We start from the raw sequence: 23,752 nt of genomic DNA on the forward strand, positions 1-23,752 counted from the left end.
AATAACAAATTTTTGGCTCAATCCATTATATTTTATATCAAAAGTCGTTAAGGCCTAATTTTTTAAAAAAATAGCTACTTTCCGAAATGATTCTGGATGATATTTAAAGAACGAAATAAAAACAATTAAGTCAAAATTTTTATTATTTATCTTGAAATATGAGTTTAAAATGGAGAAAATATGGAAAACTCACTTTTTTAGCAATTAGAAACATTATTAAAAATATTAACAACTGTTTTAATATGTACAATGTATTTTACTGTCTCTTGTTCAGAATTAATTAATTTATTATCTTTTATTGACTACACAGCCTCAGAAAAAAAATTAATTTTGTCCGTCGAAATAGAGTAGTCATTGTTATGTCTTAGTTCTTAGAGATAATCGCAAAAATCTGATAAAAATCCTGAATTAGGGACACAGAAAAAAGATGGTGTTATTTTTGTTGCGGGTAATTTTCTCCAATGCCATAAGATTTAACCCAGATTTAGGGTAAAATTTGTTGCGTGTTATTTATTTATTCAAAATATCCCGCAGTCCATTTGGACCATACATGGGTAACGAAACCCTATAATTAGAAAAAGAAAATTATATTAATTAATAAAATATTACTGCATCAATGGCGCAAGTACTGTTTTTCCTTGTCGACAAAGATAATTTTTTGCCGAAACACTACGATATTGTATTTCCATGTACATTGTACTTTTTTCCACTGAATTCGAATTCGAAGTCAGAATTGAGAGATAAGCTTAAATTTTGGAGATAATGCCAAAAAACTGATTTTGAGTTTTTTTGAATTTTTGTTTATTGAGTTTTTTGCAATTATCTCAAAACATTTCAGCAAATCTAACAATTCTAACTTTGGATTCGGAATCAGTGGCTAAAAATACATGGAATTACACTATCGCAGTGTCATACAAAAATTTTTTCACTTTTTGATTTTTTTTCTTTTTTAAGCAGTTTTTTGAGTTTATCTCAAAAATAAGAACCAACTTTTAAATTCTGACCCCGGATTCGGATTCAGTGACCCAAAATACGTAAGAATGACTAGTCTATTTTGCCGGACAAAATTTTTTTTGTGGGGGTTTGTTAATTAAGTGAAAAAATGAAAATAATAGATAAAATGTGTTTTCAAAGTTGGTCTGTGAAAGTAAGTAAGTTTAAACAGCACACAAAAATGACACAAAATTAGATCTATACGGTGCTAAATATCTTGCGGTTACTTTAACCTAGCGCATTAACATTTATGTAAAACTGTGAAAAATAGCCGGTTATCTATATATATTTCGGTGGTGGGGATAAATCACTCTATTTTCTTAATTTCTAGTTTTTTATTTATATAGTTTATTTTTATTTAGATATTTATTTTTATCCAGTTTTTTTTATTTTTTTCTAATTTTTAGAAAATTTTAAAATCTTTAAGTTTTTAATTAATATTTATTTAGGCATATTTGAAATTTAAAGAACTGATTTAATACCAATTTTTCACAGTTTTTCATAAATTTAAATGGGTTAAAGTAACCGCAAGATATTCAGCACTTTATAGATCCAATTTTTGTGTGCTATTTAAAATTACTTAAAACCATATACAGGTTTTGAATTCATTAGTCAGAAAAAAAGTAACAAAAAGTTGTCTAAATAGTGAAAAAGTAGCTTTTAGTAGCCTAAGGTTGAAAAAAGTAGCCAAAAAATAGCCAACCATCAAAAAAGTAGCAAATAGTAGCTTTTAGTTGAAGAGTGCGAAGCCTGGGAACAACAACAGCACCAACCACTTCAACACCAACTACCTCAGCACCAACCGCAATACCTTCAACCACCTCACTTTCAACCATCTTCACTTTAACAACCTCAATTTCATCTACCTTTGCTTCCACCACCTTCGCTTCAAAATCAGTTCCATCCATTTAAAAATTACCAATCAACAAATATAGTACAGCAGCAACTGCGTCTGCAACAAGATCAGCAACAGCAGCAACTACAACCTCTTCAGCAGTCATCTCCTGTCTCGAACCCCAACAGGAGTTTTAATGAACAGGGTGTCTAACGGTCAGAGAAAAGTCAGGGGAATTTTTACTCAATCCTTGATAGACACTCTTGTTGAAGTTATCACTCATATTCACTGTCATATTCAAATCTATATATCTTTAACACAAGTTATAGATTTTAATTTGTCAATATAGTTTTTTGATGTCAAATTCATGTTATTTTCAATGTAAATTTTTTTTATTGTTAACCTTCTTTGTAAATTAACCCTTATTTTTCATTTTTTACCCCATTGTTTCTCTTAGAAAATTTTTCAATTTCTTTAATTCAAAGCTGAAATTGTTTCCAACAAACTGTGTGTATTTAAGGTCCTATTAATACAATGCAACTAATCCCAATTCATCATTCATTCATCTTTAAAAAAAATTTTATTGCCAAATTTTTTTTAATTAAAATATAAGTAATTCTTAGACAAAATTTCAGACCCCTTGGACACCAGCAAGTCGTTTAAATTAAATTTTAAAATTTTATATTTATATTTTTATAAAAAAATTTGTTTATACCAATAACATTGCTGTTTAAAAAATTATTGAACAATAAATCGTGTTCAGTATAAAAAACTACATAAGGAACACTTACCTATGTCTTTTGAAATGTAAAATGTTTCAAGAAATCTATTTTAATTGGTAGTAAAACTTTTTACGTTTTTTTCTCGAAAAGTTGATTTTGCTCGATAGCACCGTTTTCACATACCAGGTCACAAATACGATAAAATCTAAGTAAAACTTCACTAATTCATCAGTGTATATATGTTGTTTGGAATCAGTAGTATACTGAGTATAGCTGAGAATAAATAGTAGCTGATTTATATTTAAAGAGTATATTTACAAAATTTTTTCAAAAAATAAGTTTCTAATAAAAATAACAAAAAATTATAAAGGGGGAAAATTAAAGAAAATAACATGTAGAAAATAACAATAGTAAAAAAGAAGGAAAAAACTAACTGAAAAATAGTAAAAATGTAATTGTTTGTTATAAAATAATCCTACTATTTGTTCTCTAAGGATCAATATAAACTATGAATTCTTATTAAAATTCAAAATTGAAAAAGTTCAATTTTTCCAAACACAATTTTTTTTATCACTTTTGTTTTTTTACACATTTTTTTCCTGTTCTCATCATAAGAACATTTATTTCTTTAAGTTTAATAAAAATTCATAGCTTACATTGATATTTAGAAAACAAATAGTAGGATTATTATATAGCAAACAATTATATTTTTACTATTTTTTAGTTAGTTTTTTACCTTGTATAATTTTAGTTTTTTTAAGTAATCCTTCTAATTTGTATAGATAAATAAAGAACTGAGGAAGGTTCAGATTTGGGCGAAACGTTTGCTATAATTTAAGCATTAAATATATAGATCCTAAAGCCCATTCAACAAAATCCTATTATTTAATTTTAATTTTTTTACCACATCGAGCAGGAGACGCATCAATGACAAACCTACTACTTATGAAGTATCAAGAAGATGACAAAAAATTGAACGAAGAGTGAAATTGAGCTAATAATAAATCCTTGAAGTTTTGATTTACTTGATAAAACAAAATTTACATTTAAAAGACAAAAATGTAGATTTCTCGAAAAAGGGAGCAGCTAGGATTTCAAATTTTGCATATTCTGAACCTTCAAGCGGTCTAGAAAACCCCTCAACAACCCGATTTTGGATCCATTTTCATTGCATTTATTTTTCCTTCTTTTTTTTATTTATTTTTTTCGAAAGTTAAAACTGTATATAAAACTTTATAAAAAACTGTATATAAAACTATAACTGTATAAATTTTAAAAATAAATTAAGTTATTGCAATTCAAAATTGCAATAACTTTATTCATTTGTGAAATATTTCATTTTTTATTAAAATTATTTTATTAATTAGGTAATTAATATCTCAAAAATAACAAAAAAGGATATCTCAATATTTTTTGTGGTGAAAATACACATTTTAACTTAAAAAAAAATAAATAAAAAAAAGACCCAACTTAAAAAAAAGTCAAAAAATTTTTGATTTTCCAAAAAAAGGCTAAATAAAATATTTGTTGAAAATATTTTTCACCATTCGAAAGAGCGGGATAAAATCTTTCGAAAACATACAGGTCAAATTTTTTTTCATTTTCCTGTTTAAAAGTTACAAGTCTTCAAAAATTCACTGTTTAAATTTTTTTAAAAATTCAACCCCCTCCCTCTCCTTCAGTTTTTGAAAAAACATAACAATACTTCGTGGTTAAATTACTTACCCCTAGGGCTAAACTATGTGCAAGTTACAGCCCGATCCGATCAACTTTTTTTCACTTAGTACGCTACAGAAATTTTACCTCTAATATAAATAAAAGAAATCAAAATGTTGCAATGTTTGATATTAAAAAGTGTTGTTACAAAAAACTGTGAATTTTAAAATGTTGTACTTACAATTACCTCTGTTCAGAGGGCAGAAACAATTATAAATTGACAATTTGTCACTTGCTCTTGAGGCTGTGAGTTTTCACAACTCCTGAAAAGGAACGGTTGGGACTTCCTCACAGTTTTTAGCACTTTTAATAGTACAACGCTAGAATACTGTGATTCCACCTCGCTTAACGCATACATCGAGTCACTCGTTCCTAGAGAGTATTGTGCGTAGTAGTGTCAAATGACGTAGATTTGATATCTAGTAATTGCCCACCATCAGGCTTCACATATTTAAGTCAAAGGTCAGCATATGCAATTTGATACAAGTGAGAATTAGAACATGCAGTGTCCTAGGAGGTGGTGTCAATGTTCCAAAGACATAAAAAAGACGACTTAAAGACGCTTAAAGTATATTCTATGTCTGCCCCAAAACAGTGTATCCCCAAAATGTCAAAAGTTGTTACTAAAACGTTCTCAGAGTATCCTAAAATTGTTCCAACCATATTATCCTGAGAATGTCCCAAATATGTCCTGAGAATGTATTAAAATCTATGATAACCAAAATGAGGATTACATTAAAATCATGTATACTTCATAGCCTAAAGAGCGCGTAATGTAAAGGCTCTTGAAGATCCAAACAGACAAAAAAAGTATATCACGATTACTCGTCATATATATTGATGCTTATGGGCCAATTCGCCGAAAAAGGATTATGTCCTGAAAATGTACCAAACATGTGCTAAAAATGTCTAACAAACTTCTTTGTAATATCCTTAACATGTCTAAAAAATGTACTGAAAAGAATCAACTTTTTTTCATAATTTTCAAAAATATCCATAAGGATTCTTAAGGATACTCTAACTACTCTATCTGCTCTAGGCCAGACATAGAACTTGTTTAGGATGACTTTATTTCATTCCTTTTGACATCTATAGGATGCCTCTTTAGGGATATTTTTGCGATGTCCTAAATATATCTTTGGCACGACTTTTTAACAATGTCCCAAGAACAATCCGAAAAGGATGTCCTTGGGACATCCAGTGGATGTCCGTGCTTATTGGGATGCCTGCACGCACTGTATACATCGTTCGCTCGTTTTTCCTGTAAAAATTCAGGTTCGCTATATTTTTCCTGTAATCTACACGCGAAAATACATATGTGTACCAATTTTCAGCCCTCCAGATAAATTTGTGTCGTAATTTTACGATTTCATTTAATTTAAATGAAATTTTCTAATTTCTAAATTTAAAATAATTTTATTGTAAAATTACAGTACAAGATTTATTTTGTTAAGTCTTATATTATAATATGTGAACTTTGAATCATATAATTTAATATATTTCAACTTTCTTTTTTTTTAATTAAAGCTGATATGTTACAACAAGTTTTCTATACAATAACTTTTTAAAAAAAGCAAAAATGTGTGAGTTACACAACAAAGAGTAAAAAGTGCGCCAAGTAACCCCGGTCTCCCCTACTTGATGAAAAAAGCGTGACATGACATTCGAGTTTTTAGCGAACTGGCTAGTAAAGTAACTAGACAAATTCAAGTACGACTGGCCAGTTCTTTTATTATAGCTAGGACAAATTTCTACTAGGGTTATCTGGGTAAAACGTGGAAAATGAAATGTGAGAAACTGGAAAGTTGGAAGTGGAAAGGGAAAAATGCATAAAGTACATATATTTAAGTTTTCAAAAAATCAAAGAACAAAAAAAATAAAAAAATGTCGGAGATATGTTGATTCTTGTGAGACTATGCTTTTTGCAACGGTAGGCATGATAACTCAAAAAATATCACAGATCTACCAGGTATTTTTTTGAGATATCAGAGTGGTTTCCAATTCATTTTTGTGTGCTGAACACGATTCCGGGTTCCAAAATTGCGTATCACGTCAGGATTTTGAGTAAAGTGGGAGTAAAATCTCCAAAAACCGAGTTTTTGAGGGTTTTTAGTATTTTTTTCCATAACCTGGCCTGATAGGGACTTCTATGAAAGTTTAAATTGAAGCGTATATCCTACACTTTAAGACTAATATGCGCTAAATAAATAAAATTTGAAATTTTGAAAAACAATTAAGTTCAAGTCAGCCAAAAAAATTATTGAGGTCATTACCCACATTTTTCAAAATTTTTTTTATTATGCGCACATGGGTCTGAAAATATACTTACTTTTTAAACTTTAATTTAAGCCTGTATAGAAATCTCTAGCACCTCCGATTAAGGAATAAAAAAATAATGAAAACCCTCAAAAACACTGTTTTTGGAGACTTTACCCTCACTATACTCAAAATCCTGACGTGATACGTAATTTTGAAATCCGGGATCGTCTTCAAGACACAAAAAAACATTGAAAACGACTCCGACATCTAAAAAAAGTCTTATTTTGCTGACCTGTGTATGTGACTAATTCACTTAAAAATTGAAATATAACTTCTTAAATATATTCTCCACCGAGTGACGTAGCCGTTTTTAGTTAAAAGATTTCTTTGCAATTGGCACTTTAAAAAAAAATTTTCAGGATCGAAATAAACAGTTAAAAAAGTTTATAAATTTCATTCAATTAACCATATAAAAAAATCTTACGTCCAGCGCCGGCCTTAGCATCATTTTGGGTCACTTTTTCTTTAGTTAAATAACAGTTTATAAAATAATGTTAGATTTAAATATATATATGGGGTAAAATTTATGTAGCGAACTAAGTGAAAAAAAAGTTCATCGGATCGGGCTGTAACTTGCACATAGTTTAGCCCTAGGGGTAAGTAATTTAACCACGAAGTATTGTTCGGTTTTTTCAAAAACTGTCGGAGAGGGAGGGGGTTGAATTTTTTTGAAAAATTTAAACACTGAATTTTTGAAGACTTGTAACTTTTAAACAGAATGAAGAAGAAAAATTTGTTCATATGTTTTCGAAAGGATTTTTTCTACTCTTTCGAATAGAGCAAAACTTTTTTTAAAAAATTCAAATTTTGACCATTTGTTTGAAAATTAAACATTTTCTCGAATTTTTTTTTAATTTCTGTCCTTTTTATTTCTTTTATTTATTTTTTTGAAAGCTAAAATGTGTTTTTTCACCACAACAAATATTGAGATCTCCTTTTTTGTTATTTTCGAGATATTAATTAATTAATGTTAGTAAAAAATAAAATATTTCACAAATAAATAAAGTTATTGCAATTCTGAAGATACCAATTGAAAGCTGACGTAATTCCGCATCCAACGAGCCTTATATGAACTATTTTGGATTAGAGGATTTTTTATAAACAATTGCCATGTTAGCCAATTGTTTATTAACAATCCACTAACCCAAAGTACTTCATATAGGGCCCGATGGATGTGGAATTTTTTCAACTTTCACTTAATAACGTCAGAATTACGATAACTTTGTTACAAGTCTTCAAAAATTCACTGTTTAAATTTTTCAAAAAAATAATTATGACATTACTCTATACCTTATTTATAAAATATCTTCTTGAATTTTGTCCCTGGATTTTGTTATCATTCGTCTGGCTGTTGAAAACACGTTAAAATTATTAAAAATCAACATTCTGATGAAGTTACAGTTCGTTATTGTTGTTAATTAAACTAAACTAAATGTGATACCACGCGCGTTTTATTTAATTTGTTATTCTATTAACCAAGATTTCTCAATTTGTGACCAAGATTGCGTTGTGACCAGGCAAATTCACATTCGTCTGGTATCTATTTTTTTGAAAAAAATATTATTTTTAGGTCCTTTTATAGGCTTATGTATTGCAACTTTGAATTCTCTATCGGGTAGAATTGCTTATTTTTTTATTTAATGTTGTTTCTACCTTTTTGTTTAAAAAAACTGCCAAATTCTCATGCGTCTGGAACTTTTGAGACAGGATATACATTAAGCACTAAAAACAGCGTAAAACTAATAATTTTTTAACAATTTTCAATTTTCTTGACTTAAAATAATCGTCACTAAATTTTTAAGATATTGCTAAACCCCAATCTTTAATTTTCATTTTGTATATACAGTTGACTCTCGATAATTAAACTCTTGATAATTTGAATTTCTCGTTAAATTGAAGTAACAGTCCAGTCCCTTGAAAAACTCTTGGTAAATTGAAAATAAACAATGGTTTTATGTACTCTCGATAATTAAAAGTATCTTTTGGTCAATTTCTCCATTCACTCTCTATATATTGAATTCAGCCAGACCAAACTCTCAATTATTTGAACTTTTCTTGCGATACAAATTTACATATTTACGTACAAAATATTCTCTTCTTAATAATAGTTATTGTATTGTTTCATTTGTCAATACAATACCTAATTACCTTATTATTAACAATGCTGAGTAATTTCTTAATTCATTTTGCTATCTGCCTCGGTTTATATCGTTTAAAATGTTTCTAAGAACCAATAAAAATTTATCTTTTTCCGAAAGGAAAATAGTTATTGAGGTGGTAGAGAGAGGAGCAACAAAAAAAGATGTCACATTGAAAGAGGCGAGATCATCTTTGAATGCTTTGCACTCATATGCACTTCGCGTGGAAGTCGGAGAAGTTTTTACAGATCTAATGACAATTGAAAAAAATATATAGATATTGCACGTTTGAGTACATTAAAACAAAAAAGATTACATAGACTATATCCAACTGTAAAGAATGTCTTTTTAAAATACGTAAAAATTAAATTTTCAATACTCTTGTTATTTTGAATTTCCCCAAATTTCCCCTCGATAATTAAAACATGCGATAAATAAAACTGTCGGTAATTTGAACTGTTTTTACGGTCCCTTGAAGTTCAATTTATCGAGAGGCGACTGTATCTAAATAGCAACTAAACTTGCGGCAATACGAATTAAAATATTTTCGAAAATAAATCAATTATACAGCTTAATGGTTTCAAAGTTAATAATATTAACTTTTGTATTATTTTTTTATTTAATTTTTCTTTCTTTTTATTAGGTATGCGACGAACGACAAAGTAATGACCCACAATTTGAGGTTATTTCTACGCCGCTGAGTGTGTGTTGAATTTTCTCTCGCGGCAGTTGGCAACACTAGCTACACGATACTCCACTAAACTCTACTACACAATCTCCACTAAAGTTTTACCTAGTGTAGACGCTGCCTTAGGGTAATTCTGCATTCGATATATGTCGCGTTTGAATAATATTATGTTAAACTTTTATACGAGAATTTTTTTTAATTATTTTTTTTAAGTTCTGAGATTTAATCTCGCTATGGTCTAAAATTAAGTTCCCTATTTTACTTAAGTTTCTTTATCGGATCCAATTATCGTTCTCTTTTTTTTGTGTCCCAAGAAAGGACTGGCGCCCAACATTTTATTTAAAATTTTAACCTTTTTGCGAATTTAAAGACATGGGTAATTTCTTGTAAATATATTGTGCGGACTTTAAGACTTAGGTGCCAAATTTGAATTTATTGTTTTTACCAAATAATGCCTGTTTATTTTGTTGACAGTTTTGTGCTGTAGTTAATTCTTTGTTTATTTATTTATGAATTTGTTTATTTTTTAAAATTTATTTATTATTCGACTTTTATAAATTAATATTATTTTCGAACAAAAGTCCGGTTACAACCCATTAATTGGATAATTAAGAGATGCCAAGTATTTTCATGTTTTATGCAAATATCACCCTGAGAATATCATTGACTTCCTGCCGAAACACTCAAAATTGTTATGATTTTTAGAAGGCTTCTTTATATTTTTAAATTACTATTTAAAACTTCTATTCCTGCAGGTAGCCAAAGCCCATATGAAATATTTGATGTTTTGGATTTATGTCAATTTGAACTTTTCTTTTTTGTCCCGATCTTTTTATTTTTTTAGATATTCATTTTTTTTGGTTGGTAACGAAAATCTCCTAGGAGAAAACAAACAACGTCTTTTTTATCATTCTTTAATGTGATTTCGTGTAAGCTAGACGCTTTTTATTTCTATCATTTAATTTTATTTAATTTTGGAACTTAAATATAATAGTTGGAGAAAATATATAATAAATCTTTTAAAAAGGGGATATAATATAATAAATAGAGAAGGAAATAAGGAAATTAATTTAATAAAAACAAGGAATTGTTTGGAAATCACTATTGGAAATTCGTTGCCATCAACCATTTTGATCCTATTAATTTTTGAATTTTCTGGTAAAATTTAATTTATCGTTTATGAATGATATCTCAAAATTATTTATTAGTTTGAATTTTTCAATAATGAATTTTCTTTAAATCAAAATTTAATTAAATTTGGAATTTCAATTTAATTTAATTTAAAATGATTTCTTTTGAATTTAATCATATACAGAAAAGAGATTTGCTGCTATGGCATGGGCGATGGTGGTTGTTTTTATATCTGGTATGGGGACGCAATGCAATATTTACTGAAATTGTCCTGAATTGTTAGCATGTGCCTATTGCCATTGGGAGTAGTTCGAAATTTTCCAAGGGTATCTAGTGTCACTTTGTCAAAGGGTTGCATAGGAGTGTCTGTTATTAGCATAGGTTCACGAGTACAAGCCCTGGCGAGTTTATTCTCAAAGCAACTCTTGCATTTGCAAATATACTGTGGGTGAAAATTTCCCAACTAGGCCACCTAAAACTGACTTTTAAAATTTTAAATATTTTTTTTCATAATCTATTGCAGGAAGCCGAATTAAAAACATTCCTGAAATGCGTTTTTAAAAAAATTAATTTTTTAATTATTTATTAGCAATTGAATATTTTGTTACCTTTCCACTAAATTTGCAATTACTCTGTTGCTTGTTAATGAAATTTAATAAAATTTGGTAAGTATATAGAAAAATGATGTCTCTTTGAAATGCAATAGAAATTTCAATTAACCTTTATTGTTAATGCAAAAAAATTGTTTATTTAATAAACAAATGAATATGTAAACTATTTCTCATATGTTTAGGAAAAAATTTCAAAAACGACATAAATCTACACTTTCTAAACTTTAGTTTAAAAAAAAATCTTAGTACCTTTAAAAAATAAGTGAATTACGCGAATTTGAAGAGCGACGTGCAAGCGCTGAAACAGTCACCACTGCCGCGCGCGGCGCGCTACCTCGCGTCGGTGCCTATTCTCTGCTATCAAATTATTGACTAGAATTCATGAATATCAAATTTTTTCTTTATTTTATTATTTAACAATCATATAACTTTCCATCACAACCGGTTTCTGAGAATTTTTTCAAAAAACGAATATGCATTGAATTATTTTGCAAGTAACAGAATTAGTATTAGTATTAATTTAACGTAGAACCAATTTTTCAATAGATAATAAATATAATAAGATAATAAATAATTTTCAACCGAATTTTTATTTAAAAGAATTTATTTAACCGAATTTTTTTAATAGAATTGTTATTAAAGTCTAATTTTTATTTAACCAAATTCTTATTTAATTAAAGTTTCGCTGAACTAAATTTTTATTTAGCCAAATTAGTATTAGTATAAATTATATTAGTATAAATGAGTATCATTGGATAACAGAGAATAGGCATCGACGCGAGGTAGCGCGCCGCGCGCGGCAGTGGTGACTGTTTCAGTGCTTGTTCGTCGCTCTTTAAATTCGCGTAATTCACTCATTTTTTAAAGGTAGGGGAGAGTGGTCCTATGTCGGCCCTGTGGGTAAAGTCGGCCCCCCGGGTTTCTCAGAGCTGGCGTTCGCGTCTAATTAATAATTTTGTGGTGTGACATATTAACAAACACTAAAATAATTATTTTAGTGTATGTAAAAAAAGAGTTTGTTTAAAATTATTAATTCGACGCGAACGCCAGCTCTGAGAAACCCAGGGGGCCGACTTTACCCACAGGGCCGAAATAGGACCACTCTCCCCTACTCAGACTTTTTTTTAAATTAAAGTTTAGAAAGTGTAGATTTATGTCGTTTTTGACATTTTTTTCTAAACATATGAGAAATAGTTTAAATATTCATTTGTTTATTAAATAAACAATTCTTTTTGCATTAACAATAAAGGTTAATTGAAATTTCTATTGCATTTCAAAGAGACATCATTTTTCCATATACTCACGTCAGGATTTTGAGTAAAGTAGGAGTAAAATCTCCAAAAACCGACTTTTTAAGGGTTTTTAGTATTTTTTTCCATAACCTGGCCTGATAGGGACTTCTATGAAAGTTTAAATTGAAGCGTATATCCTACACTTTAAGACTAATATGCGCTAAATAAATAAAATTTGAAATTTTGAAAAACAATTAAGTTCAAGTCAGCCAAAAAAATTATTGAGGTCATTACCCACATTTTTCAAAATTTTTTTTATTATGCGCACATGGGTCTGAAAATATACTTACTTTTTAAACTTTAATTTAAGCCTGTATAGAAATCTCTAGCACCTCCGATTAAGGAATAAAAAAATAATGAAAACCCTCAAAAACACTGTTTTTGGAGACTTTACCCTCACTATACTCAAAATCCTGACGTGATACGTAATTTTGAAATCCGGGATCGTCTTCAAGACACAAAAAAACATTGAAAACGACTCCGACATCTAAAAAAAGTCTTATTTTGCTGACCTGTGTATGTGACTAATTCACTTAAAAATTGAAATATAACTTCTTAAATATATTCTCCACCGAGTGACGTAGCCGTTTTTAGTTAAAAGATTTCTTTGCAATTGGCACTTTAAAAAAAAATTTTCAGGATCGAAATAAACAGTTAAAAAAGTTTATAAATTTCATTCAATTAACCATATAAAAAAATCTTACGTCCAGCGCCGGCCTTAGCATCATTTTGGGTCACTTTTTCTTTAGTTAAATAACAGTTTATAAAATAATGTTAGATTTAAATATATATATGGGTGATTCTACAAACGAAGGACGAAAATGAAGAAAATATGGACACAACATTTTTTTCTCATTTATGGTCTAAAAAGTACTTTAACTTTAAGTTAATGACACTAAAAAAGATATCTGAAAGTGGCCAGACAAAATATTAAAAATTACAAGAGTTATGGTTGTTTATAAACAATTTATCCAGGAAATTAAGACCCTGTATAGAAAATTCACATTAACACAAAAAATAATGGATAAATTTATACAAAATTTATTACTCGGGGGTTTTCGGGGTCACTGATAACGAATCAGAGGTCAGTTTTTCAAAATTGAAAATTGCGGATCCAATATGGCGGACAACTTTTGAAAAAACTTAATATATTCGTCTGAAGTAAGTAGTGTCCAGTGATTTTAAATATTTGTCCGCCATGTTGCATCCGCCATTTTGAATTTTGAAAAACTGACTCCGGATTCATTTTCAGCGACCTAAAAACCCCTAGTAGAGAGTTTCAAGCAAATCCGAACGATTTTTAAAAAATTCCGCCATATTGGATCCACCATTTTGAATTTTAAAAAACTGACCTCGGATTCGTAATCAGCGACCCCAAAAACCCCCGAGAAGAGAGTTTCAAGCAAATACGAACGATTTTTTAAAAACAGTCCGCCATATTGGATCCGAGATTATGAATTTTGAAAAACTGACGTTAGATTCGTAATCAGTGACCCCGAAAACCCTCGAGTAACAATTTTAAGATGAATACATTAAGTTTTTTCAAAAGTTGTCCGCCATATTGGATTCGCCATTTTGAATTTTGAAAAACTGACCTCGGATTCGTAATCAGCGACCCCGAAAACCCCCAAGTAAAGAATTTTACAAGGATCAATAAAAGGTATCGGTTTAATTAGTAATTTGTTTATATAATTTGTTTATAACAAGTTACGTGTGTTCTACTAGAACATAATTTTACAAATCACAAATGTGTAGCAGTACTTTAAGTGTGTAATAATAAAAAATATTTCGATTTTATTATGATATTCCTACGATTCACAGGAAAAAAGTACTTTTTATTTGTTTATTTATATTAATATAATTATACAGTCGCCTCTCGATAAATTGAACTTCAAGGGACCGTAAAAACAGTTCAAATTACCGACAGTTTTATTTATCGCATGTTTTAATTATCGAGGGGAAATTTGGGGAAATTCAAAATAACAAGAGTATTGAAAATTTAATTTTTACGTATTTTAAAAAGACATTCTTTACAGTTGGATATAGTTTATGTAATCTTTTTTGTTTTAATGTACTCAAACGTGCAATATCTATATATTTTTTTCAATTGTCATTAGATCTGTAAAAACTTCTCCGACTTCCACGCGAAGTGCATATGAGTGCAAAGCATTCAAAGATGATCTCGCCTCTTTCAATGTGACATCTTTTTTTGTTGCTCCTCTCTCTACCACCTCAATAACTATTTTCCTTTCGGAAAAAGATAAATTTTTATTGGTTCTTAGAAACATTTTAAACGATATAAACCGAGGCAGATAGCAAAATGAATTAAGAAATTACTCAGCATTGTTAATAATAAGGTAATTAGGTATTGTATTGACAAATGAAACAATACAATAACTATTATTAAGAAGAGAATATTTTGTACGTAAATATGTAAATTTGTATCGCAAGAAAAGTTCAAATAATTGAGAGTTTGGTCTGGCTGAATTCAATATATAGAGAGTGAATGGAGAAATTGACCAAAAGATACTTTTAATTATCGAGAGTACATAAAACCATTGTTTATTTTCAATTTACCAAGAGTTTTTCAAGGGACTGGACTGTTACTTCAATTTAACGAGAAATTCAAATTATCAAGAGTTTAATTATCGAGAGTCAACTGTATCTTCAGCCGCTGCCATTTTTAAATAAATAATCACTTTTTTGAGAAATTTATCAGATATGATTTGCACTGCTGCAACTAACTGTCAAAATCTCTTACAAGTAAACCTACGGAAGTGAGAATCTCCGATTTTAATGAAACTTGGTATGAATGTAGTACTCGGAAAAATAAGAGAGCCGTATTTTTTTATATCTGCCATGATCCACTTTAAAGGGTAGAAATCACCCCTTAAAGTTATAGAGGTGTAATGTCATAATTACAGCTTGTGGTCAAACTATTACTAGTAGCTAAACAGTGAATAACGCAATGAAAACATTAGAAATACAGTTAATTTTCCATAGAAACATATTTAATAAATTCAATTGTTTAAACAATTACTTGAGATCAACAAAAATCTTGAAATCTAATAACGCCATTCGATTCTTATCTTTTTGTCGAAGCGAAGTTCTTATTAGTTATAAAATTGTTTATTTAATTTTTTTATGTAAAATGAAACGAAGTCCTACAGGCCATGATTGCATAGAAATGATTTTACTTTGGCACCCCTGCTTTTATCAGTAGCTAACTTGTTGATGTCCAGTCTGTGGTTTGAAGTTTTTCAAAATAGTAATTTCGTTAAAATGAATATTGATAAAAGTCAGATATTAATACAAATAGTTTTAAATAATCCGTGTATTCACAGTGTCGACAACGATATGATGCAGTTGCTAAAGCAAGATTGTGGCTAGAAATTAGCAACACCTTTCAATGTATGGAGATTCCACTTGCAGGTACATACATAATACTATAATATAACTTAATAATATTGTACTAATAAAAATTGATATACAGAAATGTTTAAATGCATATAAAATATTCTATATGGGCATATCTCTAGAACTTTTAAACTTTATGTTATCGCTCATTATGATACCTTAAGAATTTTTAAAATAATTTTTCAATACCATAATTTGACCAATTATAGGGCTTTTTAAATGTATCATGCGTTATACAATTTTTTTTATTATGTAGGAAATGACGAACGTAAGTTAAAGTGGTGAAATCGACAGTTTCTAGTGTGTGATATTGACTGTTTTTTTTTAGTTTATAGACTGTAACTTTTTTAACGAAACATTGTGTGTCTTGTGGCTTGCAATAGAAGTAGGTGGGAGTGTAAAGAACTAAAAAATCCATGAAACAATGATGTGCCTCAAATTGAATAAAAACTATGTAGCTTCAAACTTGCGAGACAACTTTTTCAAAATCTCTACAAGTTAGCAGTTAAACTGATATAACTTTTTTAACGAAGGTTTTTGAGTAACGGCACAACGGGATTATATTATCTACCTAATAAGAAGTAATTTGAACCCATACAGGAATGTGTGCCTCCTTTACACAAAGAATGCAATGACTTCAAACATTAAATTTTAAAACGTAACTCAAATCAAAATACCACATATTTGAAAAGCACATGTTGAATTTTGCTTCTAAATGCTCCCAACTCATTGTAATCTCTTCTCATGCATTATAAAAGTATACAGAAAAATAGTTAACCTTTGCACACTTCATTAAAACTGTATAATTAATAATGAATATAAACCTAAACTGTCCGACGCATAGTTTGTGAAGAAAAGTAAGTATTAACTAATAGATGTGTTTAAATCTGGCTGATATTTCTCACTCGAAGGTTTTTGGGGTCGCTGCGACTACTAATCTGAATTTTAAATTTTCCAAAATTCAAAATGGCGAATCCAATATGTCGGACGACTTTTTAAAAAAGTGATCCCATTGGCCTAAAATTTGTTACTCGGGGGTTTATGGGGTCGCTGATTACGAATCTGAACTTAATTTTTAAAAATTGAAAATGGTGGATCCAAAATTGCAAACAAAATTTTTTAAAAAATTTTTAAAAAATTAAATTTTTAAAAATTCAAAAATTGTTATAAACTACATTTACTTATGACTTAATAAGCAATAGGCCATAAAATTTTCGAAACTGTAGCATTAAATCATTTTAAAGGTGGTAGCGACCCAAAAAACCCCCGAGTAACAAATTACAGACAAATTCGATCAATTTTTTTAAAAGTCGTCCGCCATTTTGGATCCGCCATTTTGAATTTTGAAAAAGTAACGTCGCATTTGTAATCAGCGACCAAAAAAATCCGCGAGTAACAAATTTCAGTCAGTTTTAAACACATCTATAGATTTTGGGCAGGTTTTTTGCAATAAGGCCCACTGTGATGCGTAACAATGTGTAAAAATGAGTTACGCAAATTTTTTTATAGTATTTGATCAATACTGAAGACAATAAAATTTGTTTCACGAATGTGCCCTGACAAAAAATTAATTTTTCTAATATCTCAAAGTTTAAAAGTTCTAGAGATATGCCGATATATGCATACATTATTAAATTCTGGTGAAATAGAATGGTTTCACGAGTGTTAAAATTGAAGATTTGTTGCACGTGTTTTTCGTGTCCACGTGGACACAAAAAACAGGGAGCATTGAAATGATATATTAATTTTTCTAACTTTTATACTTTTAATACATATAATTATTAATTGGTGAAGCGGATGTGTATTAATATTAATAAAAAAATATTATTTTAAATTTCCAAAATATCAGATATTATATCTATTATATTCCAATATGTAAACATATACACAACTTTGAAGCCTCTTAGTTATTATAGTGCATTTAAATTAATTACTTTAAAAAGACTAACAAAACATAATAATTTAATTTTTCTTAACCATTTAATCGACAAATTGCAAAATAGAGAAAACATGTATTTCTTTATTCTTCATACACAACTTGAGAAAATTATTTTAATAAAAAAAAAGTTTTTTTATGAAAATTTCACATGGAATGTCTTATTTTAATAATGTTTTCTTTCAGAACCCAAAAAGCAGTGGGAAAATTTGCGCCGCAGTTTTAGCCATCATCATAAGAAAGGAAATACGAGTTGGACGTATTATAAAGGTCTGGCTTTCCTCTTCCCCTTAATAAATCATAAAAGGTTTTTTTTATCTTATTATATGTATATATAAACAAGTTCAAAAACCTTAGATCATTTACCCGTACTTGGCTATCTTAATGTCAAGTCTAACTTTGAATTCAGGCTCTAGGAATAAGGGCTAAAGTTTTTTTTTAAATTAAAAGACAAAATATTTAAGTAATTATTATTATTAAGTTCGAAAATTTACTTTCAACTTAGAAAACTTTTCCTCGTTTCTGAGGTTTCTATACCTTATCAAAAATGTCGATGTCTTGTATACGTCATTTTAGTATTAGATAATTAATTCGAAAAGTATACAAAGTAGTAAAGAAACGCTAAATGCTCTGGAGTTTTTTGAACAAGTCAAGACGGGTCACAGCTCGGCTGCCTGCCTGCAGGAAAACGGAGCGGCATGAGTGTGAGCAAAAAAAAAATTTGAATTTTCATCCTCGCTTACACTCATGACGCTCTTTCACTCCCTCTGCTCGCAGGCAGGCAGCTGAGCTGTGACCATGTCTTTACATTGCTTTTTTATTTAAAAACATAAATTGAAATTGTAATTACTTCTTTAGTGCCAGTACCGATGATTGTAAAAAGCAGAATCTATTATTACAAAGTGCACCTGCACCCAATGATTTATCAACCTCAAAATAACTTATTTAGTCCCAGCACTGATGGTTTTCAAAACGCACCTGCAGAGAGCCCAATGATTTCACAATCTCAAAATAATTTATTTAGTGCCAGCACTGATGGTTTTCAAAAGAAATATCAACCATTACCAAGCAATCAACACTTTCAAGGTTTGCTAAACATAATTATGTATATGAGTAAACATTAATTTTAAATTTAAAAAATATTTATTTTCTTTAAAATAACTTTTTAAAAGCATAATTAGTTAAAAATAAGTCAAAATAGTGTAACATTATTTGTTGTAAGTATATGTACTGATTCTACTGAGTTACTCAACTAAACAGTAAACTTTTGTTTCAGAACCAGTGATAGATAGACAATCCACGTCTCAAGAAAATCAAATATATGTAGAAGTACTGAGTGCACGTTTTACATAAACGCCAGTTCCTCCAAGTACATCTAGTTCGTCATTAACTTTCATTGAACCACCATATACGCCAGTTCCTCCAAGTACATCCAGTTCGTCATTAACTTTCATTGAACCACCATAAACGCCAGTTCCTCCAAGTACATCCTGTTCGCTATTAACTTTTATTGAACCACCATATACGCCAGTTCCTCCAACTGCATCCAGTTCATCATCAATTTTCATTGAACCACCATATACGGCAGTTCATTCAACTACATCCAGTTCATCATCAACTTTCATTGAACCACCATATATGCCAGTTCCTTCAACTACATTCAATTCATAGTCAACTTTCATTGAACCAGCATATACGCCATCATCACCAAGTTTTGAAAAACAAAGGTGGGAAAGGAAATTCAATACACATACACCACGTTTTTTAAACTCAATGAATTTCTCAGAAGATGACCCAACTTCATTGAGTTCATCATCAAATTTTTTCGCAGAAATACCAAGTTTACCATCCACATCAAATCGTCTCGAATTTTTAAAACCTGGACCACCAGTATTTTATCAAATGCCGTCTAATAACAATCAGGAAAAATTTAATCAACGATTACAAAAAAAATCATCGAATTAAAAAAAAATCACATTTTTCAGGTACACAAAAAGCAACTGAAAACCGAAATATCGTAGAAAAACGGAAAAAACCTGCATTGCCTACTTCAAATATGCCGCTTAGAGAATGTCTAAAAAAAATAATACACATAAAGTTTATGATGCAAGAAAAAAAGAAATAATCACACCTAAACTTGACAAATTTGCAGAAAAAAAGAAAGTCCAAATCAATAAATTCGACAAAGTTCAAGATGAAGTTGTAAAATTTTGTAAAGATGCAAGAGAAATGAATAAAGGAACTATAAATTTAACAAAATTAAAGGCAAATGAAATAATTCAAAGCATGGACTCAAATCAGCAATCCAGAAGCAATATTAATCCCTCTTACAGAAATATTGTACAACAAAATGTAATGACGGATGGATTTTTAAATATTATACGCAAGGAGTGGAATACTTTAAATCCTACAGAGCAAGAAACAATATTTGATGATATTTTGCTAGAGTTGAATAAATTCCGATCATCAAGTTAAATATTTCAGTAAAAGATATTCCATGTAAATTTTCACCATAATTTTGTATTTTTATTAAATGTATGCCATTTAATGTCAACATATACTTTTTAATTTCATAGTTTTTAACTGTTTTTTTTAAATAATAAAAATGTGTTTGCATGTAACATTTTAATAAATTATTAAAACTGCAAACAAGTCTTACTTGCTTCTTTAAGTCATGACATGTTGTTTCTTTATGGATTTAATTAATCTTGTAACAGTTGCGAACAAGTTGTAAATTCAGATGTTCATTACATGAACATTTTGCTTCCTCTTTACGATCAGCAAAATTTTATTGCCAAAATGTGAATTTTTGATTTTTTAACTTTCATTAATTCTTTAAATTTACCTCAAATGTATACTTTATATATGAGGCAAAATTCCTGAAATGTCCGAACAAAAAATTAAATGTTCTCAAATTTAATCCATACTTTTCTAAAATGTTGTTATTGTTGGTGAAAGTCTAAAAATCAATTATTATTGAATTTAATAAAATAGTTTTTGAATTAAAACGTTTTTAATTTTTGACTTTTGAAAAAAAAAATTTTTTTCAATGTACAATATTTATAAGTAGAATGCATAAAAGTTAACATATATATAATTATTTTTATAGCTTTTTTGACGAGCTACACGCTGTTAATAAATTTTTTTTTTTAAATAACATTAAAAATGTTAATTTAGGTTTATTTCAAAATCGGATTTTTTAAAATTATTTTTAACTATCTCAATGGAAAGCTTGACTAATTTCCTACAAAACATGTAATTTTCAGAGTGGGATCTTTTAAAGTTTTTGAGATATTAATTAATTAATTAATTAATGTTTATAACAAATCAAATATTTTACAAACGAATAAAGTTACCGTAATTCTGAAGTTAGTAATTGAAAGTTAACGTAATTCCGCATCCAACGAGCCCTATATGAAGTATTTTGGATAAGTAAATTGTTAATAAACAATTAGTTAACATTTCAATTGTTTATTAACAATCTACTTATCCAAAAAACTTCATATAGGACTCGTTGGATGCGGAATTAGCTTAACTTTCAATTGGTTAGTTTAGATTTACGATAACTTTATTTGTTTGTAAGATATTTCATTTTTTATTGTTATTTAACTAAAATTGAACAAAAATACTTCATATAGGGCTTTTCGATGCTTGTTGTTAGTAAAAAATAAAATATTTTACAAACAAATAAAGTTATGGTAATGCTGAACTTACCAATTGAAAGTTAAGGTAATTCCGCATCCAACGAGCCCTATATGAAGTATTTTGAAGAAGTAGATTGTTAATAAACAATTGCAATGTTAACTAATTAAATTATATTTAATAAAATTGTATTTCTTACGTCAAGACGAATCGATCGATATATATAAAGTATACATTTGAGGTAAATTTAAAAAATTAATGAAAGTTAAAAAATCAAAAATTCACATTTTGGCTATAAAATTTTGTGATTTTTTAAATTGAAGTTTATATATGAAATAATTGTATTCCTTACGTCAAGACGAATAGATCGATATATAAAGTATACATTTGAGGTAAATTTAAAGAATTAATGAAAGTTAAAAAATCAAAAATTCACATTTTGGCAATAAAATTTTGCTTTCTCCACGAGGAAGCAAATTTTTTTGCTGATCGTAAAGAGGAAGCAAAATGTTCATGTAATGAACATCTGAATTTACAACTTGTTTTAATTTACGGAAGTGCACCTGCATTGGACATGAAATATTCCATTAACATTTCCCGCTGTCGGAAAACAGTTTCAGGGACCAGGTCTTCATGCACATTTATATCTTCCTCTTCATTTGCTTCTAAAAAGAAGATCCACACAAAAATCTAATTATCTGAAAATTAAATGAAAAATACATTAATATTTAATACATCTTACCAAAATTGATGTTTTTCGGTCTTTCGTATTCAGCTGATACATCCACTTCTTCCCCCTCGTTGCAATCTCCTGGTTAGTAAAAAATTATGTAAACAAACTGTTGCGAGAACAACAGTAATAGAATTTTCTAATTTGAACCGAAAAGTTTGTTTTCAAATTTGCCACGTACCCGTCAGAATCCTAAAAGCTGCCTCTATCGTTTGCCGCGCTTTCGATAACCTAATAATAATAATAAGAACCATAAGGATACATGCGACATGAACTGATAACAGTACTTAAAAGGTTTAAGGTTCATTATCTGGATATGGGAAAAAGGCAAACTTACCTACGGTTATAATTTTGTTGATCAGCATTAAGAACAAAACGTCGCGCAAAGAGGATCATTAAATATTCTTTTAAAGGGAATATTTCATCACCAACGTCAATCCATGTGAATCGAGAAAACAAATCACACGCCGCTAACATTTTGAAGCTGTGAAATTTTTTGTAATTAAAAAATAAGCTTCCACTGTGCGCTGGTGGTAAAATTTTAAATTCTTTCCCATCTAAGGCACCAATAACATTTGGGAGATGCAACTTTGCTCGGAAACCTGCAGCAACCACTTTCCACTCTCGTTGAGTTCTTGGACGCAGGTACCTGGGAGACAATTCTTCCCAAATAACTGCGGCAACTTCTTCAACGATTTTGTAAACAGTTGAATGGCCCACTCTAAAAAAATACTGTGTTGTTGGCAAAGAAGCTGTAAGCAAATTCCATAAAACTTAATTGAATATAAATTATATATAAAAGGTTTAATGATTTTGAATTAAAGAATTCAAAAGTGAATTTTACAATTAATAAAATAATAAAATTACATTAATGCAATTAAAAATAAGCCAACTTGAAACACAAAATCATGCTTTTGTAAAATTTAAAATCAGAAAAACTGTGTGCTTTTTTAATGATTTTAATTTTTAAATAATTCGAATATTTAGAATTATTTTGAACTTACTTTAATGTTAATGCTAAGCGAAGTCTTGTTGGTAAAGGTTCTCTATAGATCCTGCATTTTTGTAATCGTGGTCAACGAGGCTATGAAGAGCTTCGAAATCACTCGGAGTCATCCTCGACATATTATAAAATTCTTCATGATCCTCCTTTATAAAAATGAGAAATAGTGCATTATATGCTCCTAAAGTATTTCTCATTTCCACCCTCAAATGCGACTTCACCCACCAACGCTTGATTCGCAAACCACCTTTCATTTTGCATAAGTATAAAATTTTCTGCAGCAAATTTTCCCATTGCACCATCAGTCCAATTATATTTACGAAAAAATTCATTTTTATAATTGCAGAATTTTTGCGAATGTCGTCAACTAAAATAATATACACATGTTTCAATGTTAATAAATAAATAAAAATCTGGGGTATTTAAGGCCAATGAAAATCTTAAGACTGTTTTTAATTACGGCGAGGGAAAAAATTTGATCTCACATAATTAAATTAATAATTGTTTAAATGTACATCTTTATTAGAAATTGTATCAAAAAAGATTAAAATAATTCTTTTTAATCATTTTGCTACAGTT

General features: G+C 29.1%; 1 protein-coding gene across 6 annotated transcripts in view; it reads left to right on the forward strand.

Annotated features, from left to right (window-relative positions):
- Positions 1 to 23,752, forward strand: part of LOC127290350 (rhodopsin-like) — a 699,229-nt gene that overhangs the window by 624,771 nt on the left and 50,706 nt on the right. Inside the window, exons 10-11 of one of the 6 annotated variants that reach the window (XM_051318857.1) lie at positions 17,985 to 18,068; positions 18,657 to 18,762. The exons of the other annotated variants lie outside the window; for them this stretch is intronic. Of the exons in view, the coding sequence (XP_051174814.1) occupies positions 17,985 to 18,024 (40 nt within the window). The 3' untranslated portion in view covers positions 18,025 to 18,068; positions 18,657 to 18,762. Of the gene's footprint in view, positions 1 to 17,984; positions 18,069 to 18,656; positions 18,763 to 23,752 lie in introns of those variants that run through there. 6 annotated transcript variants of the gene reach the window in all.

This window comes from Leptopilina boulardi, unplaced genomic scaffold (genome assembly GCF_019393585.1).
Source record: "Leptopilina boulardi isolate dan_hultmark-lab unplaced genomic scaffold, ZJU_Lbou_2.1 LbouV2_60, whole genome shotgun sequence".
In the NCBI taxonomy this organism is placed as follows: Eukaryota; Metazoa; Arthropoda; class Insecta; order Hymenoptera; family Figitidae; genus Leptopilina; species Leptopilina boulardi.